The sequence below is a fragment of the Zonotrichia leucophrys genome, chromosome Z (genome assembly GCF_028769735.1).
Source record: "Zonotrichia leucophrys gambelii isolate GWCS_2022_RI chromosome Z, RI_Zleu_2.0, whole genome shotgun sequence".
In the NCBI taxonomy this organism is placed as follows: domain Eukaryota; kingdom Metazoa; phylum Chordata; class Aves; order Passeriformes; family Passerellidae; genus Zonotrichia; species Zonotrichia leucophrys.
This window is the reverse complement of record NC_088200.1, coordinates 53,492,103-53,505,938: the sequence shown is the minus strand read 5'-3', so window position 1 is coordinate 53,505,938 and position 13,836 is coordinate 53,492,103. Positions and strand designations below refer to the sequence as shown.

Here is a 13,836-nt window from a genome sequence, read left to right as displayed (position 1 = left end):
AATTCGTTTAATAGATCCACACAAGGCTGTTACAGGGGATTTGTCTCTTGCCTTTCATTAATTGTCAACTCTTATATCAGGTGATCCTTTCAAATTAATATCCTTGGGAAGTGATGATTCTAACATTGTCAAACTGCTTTTTATCCCCTTGAATTATGGTTTTTTTATTATTTTGTGATAGGAGCTGGCTGTAATTCTTGAAACCAAGCTGTTTTATAACGTTCATTTTGTAACTTCCATTTCCATATGTAATAGTCCACTTGAATTGCACCATAGCTAATTCCAGAAGTTGCTTATCTTAGGAAAGTATTCTGCCTTGGAGTACCGCAAAAGCCATGCAAACAGTGCTCAAGATAGTGTTTGCTAGTCTCTGATAAATGGAACATTCATATAGGCAGTAACTGCTGGAAACTGCAGTTAACAATGACCCTGCCTTCATGTTCAGGCAAACTATTTTTATTTACCCAAGGCAAAGGCATATTTCTTCAGGAGAAAGGCTAGCTGTGTCAGCTAGCAAAATTGCAAGACTGTTTGGCAAATTGGTTGTGTTGACAGGGTTATAAGTTTCTGTCAGGAGCTGTGCCCTGCTGGAAATGAGAGTTGCCTTTCCATATAACTAAGAAGAAGTAAATAGAGGAAGAGCAGATTTTTCTACTATTCCCCTGTCTCCTATGCCTTCTGTGGCAGATGGCAGGTATAATGGATACCTTGAGCTCTTTTAAGTCACTGAAAGAGCTCTTGCAAACAGTAATCAGTAGCATCTTTTGGCACTGAAATTGATTCAGATAGTCACTATTAATAATAATCTAAACCAGTAACCCAAGGACTTTGTTTTAAAGCATCTGTTAGAATCCTGAAAAGCATTGCTAAGTTTTTGTTCTTTTTTTAAAGACAAGTGGGTTTTCAGTAGCTGTTAATCATAAAAGCAGGTCAATTTGCAGCTAAAATAGCCTTTGTTTAATTACGTGCTTTGTTTGTTACCCAGTGAGAGACTGCTGGCTTGTATAATAATTGTCATGCTGATGTATACCAATATTTAATTGATTCTTTTGTTGAATGAAGTTATCTGAAGTTTATTTGTCACACAGGAAAAAGGTAAGCTAGGTAGCACAATTTATAAATTTAGAACTAGCTAGTCCACTAGGAAAAGTTCTAATTAATACATTGAAGTAATAATTTTTATTACCCTTCTAGATTTCACTCTTAATATTTTTAATTAATTTTAAATTACTATTTTTTCATATTACCCTTCTAGATTTTAAAAGGAAATAAGTCTTTTAAAGTCTTTCATGCATCATTTTCATTTATGTCTTGGTAGAATAGTTTTTTCCTCTTCTGTTTTTGGCTAATGAAACTGAATGAACTGGTCATTGAATTAAATTAGCTGAAACATTAAAACAAAGAAAATATTTTTTAACATCTGCAAAAAAAGCTGTTGTCAGGAGCTGATTTAACATTTCAAAAAGCTGTACACCCAAGTGTCTGGCTAATGAATTGCTTTTGGCTATCATTGAAACTTTAGTAGCAACAATGTACTACTGGACTACTGTTTGAGTATATTTTAAAATGGGTAGGTTGTGTTAACTCTTACATTAAATATAATTAAAGCTGTAATATATAAATGTATTTCCAAAATTAAAATGCATTTTTCATCAAACTTTGAGCTTGTGGTGAATAGGGATGAAGAGAACTTGAATTTGCAGAAGGTGAAAAGCAGTACTTTAGGCTGCTGATTGTTTAAATGACTTTCTTGTGTCAGTACACTGGTGATAAATTACAACAGACCATGCCATGGTCACACAGGCCTCTGGGGCCCTGCTACCTGTCATGGTGCTGGCAGTATGTGCATTTGTTTGTCAAACTGAAGAGTTTCCCACCTCTGTTAAGCTGTTAGCTGCTGCTTTACAGGAGAAAAGGGGCAGTGGTGGTGGCCATTATTGCCAGTGGTGGTCTGAGACTGTCAAGACATAATTTCTAGCTTTGAAATGTATGACTGTAGAATGAGCAAAACTAATGAAATTACTTTCCAGAGGTGTTCTTTATGAGGTCGGTGTTAATTGGTTCTTTCTTTTTCAGCTAATCTGCCTGTACCTACTATTGCTGCAATAGATGGAACTGCCTTAGGTGGTGGCCTAGAACTTGCGTTAGCCTGTGATATACGGGTGGCAGGTAGGTCTGAATACTGCTATGGAATGTAGGGTTATTAGTGTTACAGCTGGCTTGACTAATCTTTCTGTGGCAACAGTCTTATAAAACTTATTTGATATTTGACATTGCTTATAACCCATTATTTGAAAGGGCTTTAGCAGAAACCTGTCTAAGTACTTGCAAATGTTTCATTTATAACAACTTAACTCTGTTAGCTGGATTGCTTTTTTTAAACTTTTATGTGATTCTTCTGACACTAATTTTATCAGTCTTGCCCAAAGGGTCATGCAATTATTTTCTTTTTTTTTTTTCTTTTTTTTTTTTTTTATTTCTTGTGCGTTTGAAGTGCTCTAGATGGAGGCTTGATTTTATCTAAACAGAGTGCAGGGAAGAAACAAAAGTTGCTAGAAAGTGTATTATTACATTAGAAATTAAATTCTAAAAGTGACAACCACTCTTGAAAAGAGGAACCTTGAGCTAATGAGCTGTCAGAACTGTAAAGCCTATTGATGGAAAGTAAATGGATACTTCATTCTGAGCCAGTAAGTTAGGATTATAATGTTGTTTGACTTTAGAGAATATTCTGTCACTTAAAGAATTCAATAATCAGATACAGAATTCTACGGCATTCTAAGATGTTAAGCAATAACATCCATTTTCTTTTAGTACTTTCCATTTGAATGCAAGTCTCATTACTCACTGTTATTACTTACTTGCTATGTGAAAATGACTTGAGTACTGAATTTGCCTTGATGGAAGTGGTTGGATCTTTCACTAAAAGCAGATCAGTGGAATCTATTTGAAGGGGTTTTTTTTAATAAACAAATTCTTTAAAAAGTGATTTATTTTTCTTTTTAAAGAAAACTTAATATATTAGCAAACTTGTAGGTCATTATGATGTATTTTCCGTAGATTTTTTTCCTTCTACATTAGAATAAGAACTTCTTTACATTCTGTTTTTTAGCATCTTCTGCTAAAATGGGCCTAGTTGAAACAAAGTTGGCGATCATTCCAGGTGCAGGTATGAATGTTTTGCTTTTGCTACCACAGATAACTAAATAACATACATACTTAGTGTTAGATTTTGAATTGTTTATGTTGCTTATTCTTATATTTCTTTTAAGTATTACAGCATGTGTTACACCTTACTGCCTGTAATATTTACCAAAATTAATTAAAAAGTGTATTTCTTATCTTCAGAGACAGTCACCTGTATACTGTGTTTTTAAGCAAAGTCTTCATTAACTAAGTCAACATTGAGTGATTCTTTAAATGACATTTAATGTCTTGATCTGAAGGCTGCATAATTTTACGAAGGATCAAGGAAGGAAGAAGAATTAGCTATCAGTGTACAAAACCAATTATTTGAATTAAGATCCACTTTCACATAACATTTGGTACTTTAGATTCACATTCGGTTTTCAAGCTGCTTGTATATTGGTTGTAAAGAGTTTAAGAATTAGAAGTATTGCTCTGGGTAAATCTATTACCTTGCCAAGATATTTTAAGTCAAAACCTTCTTTTTATTTTGAAGGCCAGTTGACCTGCTTTTCACATACTCAAGGTGAATGAACGTTATGTAATAAATAATTTTCAAGGAGTTGTTACAAAACCTTATGTTTTTAATTTATGTATAAATCGTTGCTACTTGAATTAAGATATTTGCTGCTCTGGGAAAAAGGTAGTAGCTGGGAAAAAAGTGCATCCCTGTGATTTTTTACCTTCATTTCTGGGAGTTCTTGGGAACTTTATACTGTTTCTTTGCTCTTGTTTTCTTTCTAATTGGTGGAACCTATTTTGAAAACACCATATTCAGTTCTAGTGGATACCATTGCAGGTCACATAAAAAAACCAGTAAAATCAGCAGTAGTGGTATGAACTTTGTATATAAAACTGTCCCATCCTATGATTAATCTGGACAATTTTTGTGTGATTTCAATTGCTGTATTCTTTTGGTTATTGTTGAGATGTGATTTCAGTCAACACTTTTGTGGTCAGAGCTGCATTTTACATAAGAAAAACAGTTATGATTGTTGTCTGGTTTCTTTTTTGTGAAGGATAAAGATAATAATGCAGATGATTTTAAAGATGTATTTACTGATAGTGGTGTTGTCATGAATTAATATGCCTTGGAAATAAGTCCTAGTGAATAAAAAGACAGAAGTTTATGTTGTTTATCTTTGTTGTCAGTTTTTGCTCTTTGTGCTCCCACTCCCTCCTTCCCTAAGTAATTCTGTAGGACAGTATTGGAAACATAATCTCGATCTCAAGAAATTCAGCTCAAATTCTCAATATATTCTCTGTATTCAACTTTTTGAGGCTGCCTTATTTCTTTGTCTTCAGTTAATTATAGATGTTTCAAACTTCTGTGCTCTAACCTTAAAATGCTAGTTAACTGATTCATTTTAAGTTTCATTCAGAATCTTTTACTGCTATTCAAAGACTGAGGCTTGAAATATTTTTTTCCCTCATCCTAAAATAATGATTCAGGTTATGTCTTCAGGTGTATGTCCTTCGAAATGTCACAGATTTAATCTTGTTACATTGACTTTCCAACTTACAACATTTCGGGGTACGTTCAGTAATGAATTTTTTTCTCCTATTCCTATCAGCCTTTCTGACAACTATTTTTGTTAAATATATTTGAAGTAATCACAACTTTTTCCTGATCAGCCTGTGCTTACACCAGTCCTGTTGAGCAATGACAGTGTTTCAGTCCTTTTTGCTTCTTATCATCCTAATATTAACTGATTGTGCCTTTTGTAAAAGGCACCAGAAAGAAAGTGAAGAATGAGTGAAGGAATTTTGGACATCTCATTTAGGTAGAGAAGCCAGATATACACACTTGAACCGTAGGTATCATGGGTTAATGGAGTATTTTCTGAGAGTGTTTATTTCAAGCTGCTCTGAGCCAAAACAGAGCTGCAGAGTGGAGCTGAAGAGTGAGCTGTAGCTCTTAAGAGGCCTACATAGATTTCTGCTGCCATCTAGTACACCTGAAATCTGCTGGCAAACTGAGTTGCTTCTTTGAGCTAGGTCCCTGTACCGTGGCAAGCTACTGTTTTTATTCTTGTCTGTCAGCTGCCAGGTGTGTGATATATGTAACTTTAAGTAGGGTGATAATTAATATGGGTGTTTGAAGCTATGTGGAAAACATATTTATACTGTGAGGGTTTGCTTTTTTAATACCTCAGTAATTTATAATGAAAGAGCTGTGTTAGAAGATTGTTACTAGAATTCAGTAGAATTAAAATATAGATCCAGGGCATATCAGCTGTTAGGGTTTGGACCTTGTTGTATATTTTAGTTTATTCCATTCTTAATAAAATGTGGTTGTCAAAAGACACAGTAAGGCACTGTCTATTGACAAACACAGATTTCCCAGGTGCAAGAAATTTTTCTTTTGAATATGCAGAGATGTACTGCAACTTTCTAAAGGCTAAGTTTGAGCAGGAGTTGGTTGAGTTAACCAAAATGAATTGTTCCTTCTAAGTCTGCTGAGGGTGTTGACCAAGTAGGCATTTATAGAGTATGCTGTATTATAGCAGGTTGAATCTCCTCAGAAAATTCATCCATGACAGATGACATAGCAAGACCAAGTGGGATAACAGCAGTGCCTTCTTTTATACAATAGCTGTGTTCACAGACCTGCTGTTCATATTGTGAGGGAATAGGATTATCCTTTTTAATTTGGAAATCTAAACTCAGTTTTTCTGCACTATGGGAAAAGCTTAAACTTCCAGAAGATGAACTAGGAAAAGTAGAAAACCTTTCTGTTTTTCCTCTTGAGTACATCTCACTTTCTAGTGAAACTTTCTAGTGAAACTAGTTGAAATATGTTGAAATAGTTGAAACTAGTTGAAATACACTTTCTAGTGAAACTAGTTGAAATATGTAACAGAGGGAAAAGCTTGGTAACTTGGTGATGGGAAACTTACCTGAGAATGCGTATTAAAGGTTTTTGTTTTCTAAGGAGAGTCTGCCAATCATCACTGTAAAAGCGGTCTTATGCCAACACAAAAAACATATCATAGAATCATTTAGGTTGGAAAAGATCTTTAAGCCTATGAAGTCCAACTGTCAAATAAACATTACACCACTCAAGTGATTCAACCACTTCCCCGGACAGCCTGTCCAGTGCTTGACAACCCTTCAGAGACTAAATTTTTCCTGATATCCTGTGTAAACCTCCCTTGGTACAACTTGAAGCATTTGTTACTTGGTAAAAGAGATTGACCCCAACCTCCTTTCAGATCATTCTAGAGAGCGATAAGGTCTCCCTTAAGCCTCATTTTCTCCAGGCTTAACAATCCTCAGCACTTCCTCATGAGACTTGTGCTCCCTTCACTGGCTCTTTTGCCCTTCTCTTGACATGCTCCAGCACCTTAATATTTTTCCCGTAGGGATCCAGAACTGGACGCATGATTCAAGGGGTGACCTCACCAGTGCCAAGTTCAGGGTGACAATCACTGCCTTGCTACTACTGGCCACACTATTGCTGCCACAGGCCAGGATGCCATTGGTCTTCTTGGCCACCTGGGCACAACTGGCTCATGTTCAGCTGCTGACAACCAGCAGCCCAGGTTCCTCTTCTGTTAGGCAGCTTTCTAGCCACTCTGCCTCAAACTTGAAGCATTGCAAGGGGTTGTCTCCCTAGTGTCTTTTCTTTTTTTATAGAGTTCCAGCAAAATTTTCTGTTCAGTCAGGCTCGTCTCCCTTCCCACTTACTCTTCTTTTGCCACATAGGGATGATCTGCTCCTCTGGCTTTAGGATTTTCTTCTTGAAGAATGTCCAGCCTTGCTGAAAGCCTTAGCCCTTCTGGACTGCCTCCCAAAGGACCCTATCAAATAATCTCCTAAACAAGCAAAAGTCTTGTCTTCTGTAAGTCTGAGGTGGCAAGTCTGCTGACTCCATTCCTTACTGCTCTGAGAACTGAAAACTATCATTTCATAGTGGCCTGTGCCCTAGATGGCCTCCGAGCAGCAAATCATCCTTCTCTGTTCATAAAGAGCAGTAGGGCACCTGGCCTCTTGGCTCACTCACCAACTGTGTCAGGAAATTATCTTCCATGTAGTCCAAGATCTCTCAGACTGTTTCTTCTGTGCTGTATTGTATTTCAGAGTATGTATGGGTTTGTTCATCCCTCTCTTCCTCAGATTTCTTCACTGTGAACTCAGTGTCTGTTAGCCTGTTGTGGTAGAATTTGTGGTTTACAGGGTAGAGGTTGCAAAAACAAACATTCCCCAGAATTTTATTAAAAATAGGTGGACAGATGAAGGGAAAATTGTACTGGCCTCAGATGAAGAGGTTTCATCATGAACTAACCTGTTCTTTGACATGCAAGAAAGGGCACAGGAGGAAGTTGTTGTGTATCTTAGCTGTGGATAATGTTTCACCCAGAATACTCATTGCAGTGGACAGCAAGTAGTTTGTGTGAGACAGAATTTCATGAGAAACCACACTCCATAGCTTTGCAGTTTAAGGAGATGCTTGTTATCAGTCAGAGTGACTTTTCTCAAAGCTATTCATTGCTAAAAGGAATTACTATTTTTTGATCTTTTAGTTAAAAGCTGTTTAAACAACTTATTTTCTGTGTAATCCTGTGTCTGTACAGAACTCAAAGTAGTGTGGGCAGAATCTTTTTACACAAGAAAATTGTGTTCATTCTCTCTGTTTTGTTTCCCAAATTGACATTTAAAAAAGTGCAAATATTTGTAATTAATTGAATATAGTTTTTGATGTCTCTCAGCTTGCGAAGGAAGTATTTTTCAGTGACAACTTTCTCTTCAGCCAAAAATTGTCTTTTGGAGCATTTTTTTTGTTGAAGTCCTTTGTTTTTCTGCTTTGTTACTTTTTAAAACTGTCTCAATTTGTGATGTAATTCGGTTATCTCTAGATTCTCATGGTGGATGTCATACTAAGTGTGCAATTGATAGATGATGCCTTTCAGGCAGGTCTGCTTTTGTTTATTAGAATTGTATTTATATACCACTCAGTATTAGATCTGTTATGGTGAAGATAAAAGTACTTGCAAAGAACATACATAAACTTCTTACTCTAATAATAGAACAAGGTTCATTGGTTTCACAAGGGGAAGTAATCTGTGATAGCAAGAAGTAGAAAAGACAGTCATATATATAAAATATAATTTGTATTTTCTTTCTGCAGTTTATTTACACAGAAGATTTTGGTGTAAGCTAAATGTATGAACAGGCATACATCAACAATTATGTTTCCATCAAGAAAAAAAAAGTACCTTCATTGAAATTAATATGCTTGTGGAAGTAGATAATTTGACATTGCTAGATAAAAACTGGCTATTGGCCTGCATACTTACGGCTGTCACTCTTTCTTTTTTTGTGTTTATAAAGGCATTTTAATTAGCAAGGCTTCGTTCATTTCATCATAATTTTGCTTTTATTCTTCTATACTCCTCCCAGAAATCCCACTACTTCATTACCAAGCTGTCTTCCACTCTTTAATATTAAAATAAAAACCAAGCACATAGCCCTGGGATCATCCTTTCCTTGAGAGCATTCAGATGAAAAGCATATTTTATGAAGAAGACTGTTTTTAAAAAAAGGAAGGAAACAAAAAAACCCCTCTACTAACTCTCTAAGAATGTCTTTGTAAATAAACCATATGTTCTTTCTATCTAAAAGTTGCTTTAAACCTGATTGTCCAAAGGTGAAACTGAAACTTCAAACTGTAGGGGATGGGACTGGTTTTGTCTTTAAAATATAGAACAAGGGAGATGTAATTACAGCATTTCTCTGTTCTCCCCTTACTTTGGTAACAATATTGTTTGGGCTGCTTTTCTAGACTTCAGATTATATTTGGAGACTTACAGAGGTTGCAGATTATAAGACTATAAAATAAGAGATAGGAACACTGAAATGTTAGGCTTTTTTGCATAGGAAGAAAACCAGTGTAAGAATAAAAAGTAAATTTAGGTAATCATAGTATATTTTCCTGAATTCTTTGGATTCAAAAACATCTTCATTTTCTCTGTTGCAATGCTGACTTGAAAGCTAAAAAAAATAAATCTGTTTTGGATGAGAAAGATGTCAAGGGAATTTCTGCATGGGAAAAACTCACACAGAACATGTTCTTGCTAACAGAAGTAGTTGTCCAATTCAGCCAAGTGCAAAGGTTAAATTGAATGTCAGTTTCAAGTTGAAATCCAATGCACCTTACAATGAACTGCTAAGATATTCTTTAGATTTCTATTTCAGTTTCATCAATAATAGGAATAACATTTGATAAATGCTGAAAAATTAAAGTGTTACTATTTTTGGTGTATCAAGATTGAATTTTGGAGTACTGTTTTTACTAAAATTTGTTGTTACAACCTGAGCAATGTTATCAATTACTTTCCTAATTATCATGGGTATATAAGAAAGCTTTCATGAGTTGGAAAATTGTTTTATGAGATTCATGGATTGCGCATTTTTGAATGACAGCCAGAAAAATGAAAAAGTGAAACAAATTATTTGTTTTCTTCTGTCCTCCTTAAATAATATAGACTGAAGTCCCATTCAGGTACTCTTTCACTGAGCATGGGTCGTACTGTCACATTTGTATCTTTTCCAGACCATCTCTGTTCTGCAGGGAACTACACAGTAAAGCTTTGAAAACAAAGGAAACCCAAACTTTGCTTTTACAGCTTGATTTTTCTCACCATATGTATTAAAATAGTATGACACAGAATAGAAATTATGGTCTGGGCAGACTGTAACAATATGTATGAAATTCACACTAGGTTTCATAACATAGGTGCAAAGTAGGTTATATTCACTTGGGGCGCTTATATGAAGAGGACATAGAAAGAATAAAGTAAATAGAGAAAAGAATGATCTAAAATGCTGCTAGGTAAGGAGCTTAATATTTTTTCAAAGACAGTTAAAATAAAAAAATTACCTGTGTACAGACTTGCACGTAATCAGTTAAATGAGTTTTCTATTGACTCATATAAATCTATCAGAGTTCATGAATGCATTTGATGAAATAATTTGCCCCTTGCATTAAGTTTGGACTTAATTTTAAAAGTTGTACAAAGCCTTTGTACAAGACCACCCTTTTGTTCTCCAAACATGTCCTAAAACCAGAACCTAGTGTCTGTCTCAAGCTCTCTTGTCCACTGAAAATTGTAATAGAAACTTCCAATGGCACACTTTCATGTGAAGTTTTTTTTATTATTTTCTTTCAATATCTCATTTCTAAGCTTATGCAAAAACAAAAGGAAGACCAAGTACTACTACCTGGTGTTTCTTGGGAAAAATGGGGCATGGGAAAAATTAAAATTTGCTGGATACGGAAAACAGAATTGCATGAAATTTTCTGTTAAAAATTGATGGTTTGGTTGTTTGGTCTCTTTTTAAATAAAAAAAAAATATTGCATTTTGGAAGTAAATATTGGACAAATTTAGGACTTGACTCCTTCTGGTGGCCTAGAGGCTAAACCAAAAATCTTCAGCTTAGATTTTTAGGCTCAGCCTCTTCTATGGTCAGCATTTCTGAATTTTAAGGTTCTGTATCTTTTCTGACTGTGTTTCTAAGTTCCTGTATAAAGAGCCTTATTGCTGCTTCAGCTTATTGTCAGAGATTAAATATTGTCTCAATAGTGTCCTTTCTTCCTGCAGCTGCACTAACTCACTCTATTTTACAATCTAAAGCAGCTTTTTCTCTATTTTTCCTATCTCTACAGTAGCAAAAGTGGTAAGGAGAAAGAAACTCCTTAGGAGTTTAAAAAGAGATAGAGGAAATGGGTAAGTGAAGTAAAGAAAATTATTAACCTTAAAGAATCAATGAAGAATGAAGATGAAAATTCATAAGCAACTCAGTCTGGGTTTGGAATTCATTTTCTAAAAACTTGAGGTGGTGGGGGAAAAACCTAATTTTATCTTTTAGTATAGAATCAAGCAGATTCTTTTTAGTATAGAATCAAGCAGATATATATTATTACCAAATTACCTGGATATATGCATGAAAAAAATACCAGGGCAGTAGAATACAGCAAAAAAAAAAAAGGAGTAAAGAAGATTATTCATCTAGGTAATTTTGGGAGGCTTAGTGCCTATCCCGTCTCTCTGCATTGACAACCCTAGAAACAGACTCTTAATTTTAGTTCTTGGTGTATCACTAGGTGAGATGTGTAAAAGTGGTGATGAAAATATTCCTTGTAGTGTTAAGAAGCTGGTTAATCTGTACCATGATAGACACAATTTAGTACAAGATGCTGAAGAGGGACATTGGATGCAAAATGTGTAGCTTATCGTATTACATATCGCTTGGTCATTTTCAGTATTCTGTGACCAAATGTGCATTTTAGTTGTGAGAAAAAAAGTATGTGTAGAAGACTTGCATGATTTTTATGGCTGAGATAAAGAAGCTTCATAAATTGGCATCAAACAGCTTATTACCCACTTCTAAGTGTTTTAAAGTGACTCAGCTCCCGTGGTGCATCCCCCTGTCCCCATGCCTTCCCTTTATTATTTTTAAGTCTACAGCTGACAGCACCTAGTTATGATACTGCCAAAGTCTGTATGCATTGCTGGGATCATAGCCTACAAAGACATTGTTCACAGAGACAGAGACAGAAGGTGTAGGAGAGAAAAAGCAGTAAAAAAATATGCACACTGATCAGGAAGTTATTGGCAGAAAAACAAAATGAGTTGGAGATACAAACATGAGGATTTTGAAAGATTTTAATAACTGAGGAGAAAGAAGTAAGATGCTGAAATTTTCCTATTGATACTCGTACATAAATGGTTTATTAAGAAAAAAGTTATTAGTGTTGGGTTTCATTCTGCTTATTTTTTGCTCAGATGCTCCCGCAGCATTTTTAAGTGATGGGTATGTCCTTCCAAAGCTTAGTCACCAGTCTTCATGACATTATTTGCTCAAAGTTTCCATTGACATGAGTGCTTGCTGCAGTAAAGCTTGCAAAAGCTATGATCATCCTTTAGGATTTTTTCAGTAGCCATGAATCCATAGGGAATCCGGAGGATAAAAGAAAACCCAACGTTTTGAGGGGATTAAATGATCATGGATTTTTTTTTCAGCCTTTTAATAAATTCTAGACCTCTTGTGTAAGTCATTGCACAAGTGACCCTCACTGCGCGTGGCACGCAGAGAACAGTTGTGGTTTTGTCGTTGGCATGCGTTAGTAAGAACTTGTAAGCATGGATTGCTGGGTGAAATTAATTGCATTGCATTGCTTATGTCATGTTCAAGTCTGACTTAGGAAAGAATGTTCTGGGATTTTTACCAGTGCTGTAATAGTTTTATTACAGTATTTCAGTTTATCTTCTGCATTTTGCTGTATTAGTGAATGGAAGGCAATTTACAGAAAGAAACAGGCTTTGGAAAGATGAAAAGAGAGAAAATATCTTTTTACTTTGTGTTGTTATTAAGATTCCCCTCTTCAAAATGTCTTCATCTCAATATAGATGTTACTGGAGGCGAAGGATTGGGAGTGGGGCTCTGGTGGACCAGCTGGAGTGTATAAATGGGGGCTAGTATAGACGCAACAATACTTGGTAAGTTCCTAAAAATTATGTTGACAGCTGTTGAGCTCATCTATGCTCAGTGTGTTTTTTGAAGAGGAGCCAAGGAATTTTTAATCAAGGAAGATTACTGAGCAGATTACTGTTGCTTAAAAATAGACTTACTTTTATTAGTAAAACTTTTTGTTTAAGCCTGAAGTGTTACATTTTTCACTGAAAATGCAAAGGCTGTTTTGATTTAAAACAGTATTAAATTATTATGAATGAGATGGAAAGAGATAATGAGATGGAAAGAAGATAATATTTATTCTGTTTAATCGAAGTGTTGTATAGGAATGTCAGCATGAGTAATATAAATGCATTTTAACTTTGGAATTTAATGGATCTCAGACTGACATTTCAAGGGAGACAGGATTTTCACTGATTTGTTAGATCGGAAAATGTCTGATTTAAAGAAAATTCTTTATGGAATGTTTTTGTGTGAAATTATTTTGGTAATCTGCTCTCTTAGGACCAATTGCTAGTCTTTTCCCACACTAATGAAACTAGGTCACTAGTTTTTGGCACTCATCCAAGTTGTGAGATTTATTTGGTGTTCAAGCACACTGTCTAGAAATAGTGATGCAATGTCAGCAAGGCCACTTTTCATTTTGTGAACATCATTTTCAGTGCCCTGGAATTAATTTATTCACTGACCTGTTAATAACTGCAATCTGTCACTGGCTTAACAGAGGCTGAGGAAGTGTCTGGAAATAGTCATGGTCACCCTACCAGGTGATCTGTTACAGGACTGCTGTTCAATGTAACATTTTTTGGGTTTGATCATGCAGAAGAGTCTGACTGTTAATGAAAACAAACCAGCAACTTAATCAAAAGGAAAATACATGTAATTAGTAAATATGGGAGAGAGATTGAAGTAGTGGGTTTACCCTGCATTAAACTACAGTGTATCTGAGAACGATACTGGTTACGTTTGAAAAAGTACAGAAATTAAGCATCTGTATATGATATATAATTCTTAGGAAAAGTACATTGTAGCAGTGTTGCCAAATAAAAAGAAGCTTAGTAATTTGAGTTTGCTGCTGTTTTAGGTTTGTTCTCATCCCCATCTCTACAATGTTTTTGTTGAAATCAGGATTGTCTTTTGCCACAGGCATGGCAGGTGGTCGCTTGTGGCAG

General features: G+C 35.3%; 1 protein-coding gene across 2 annotated transcripts in view; it reads left to right on the top strand.

Annotated features, from left to right (window-relative positions):
• The window catches only part of AUH (AU RNA binding methylglutaconyl-CoA hydratase), a 112,493-nt gene that overhangs the window by 56,764 nt on the left and 41,893 nt on the right, over positions 1–13,836 (top strand). For both annotated transcript variants that reach the window (XM_064735525.1, XM_064735524.1), the window contains 2 exons: positions 2,077–2,169; positions 3,113–3,169. In XM_064735525.1, coding sequence (XP_064591595.1) covers positions 2,077–2,169; positions 3,113–3,169 — 150 coding nt within the window. The remainder of the gene's footprint in view (positions 1–2,076; positions 2,170–3,112; positions 3,170–13,836) is intronic.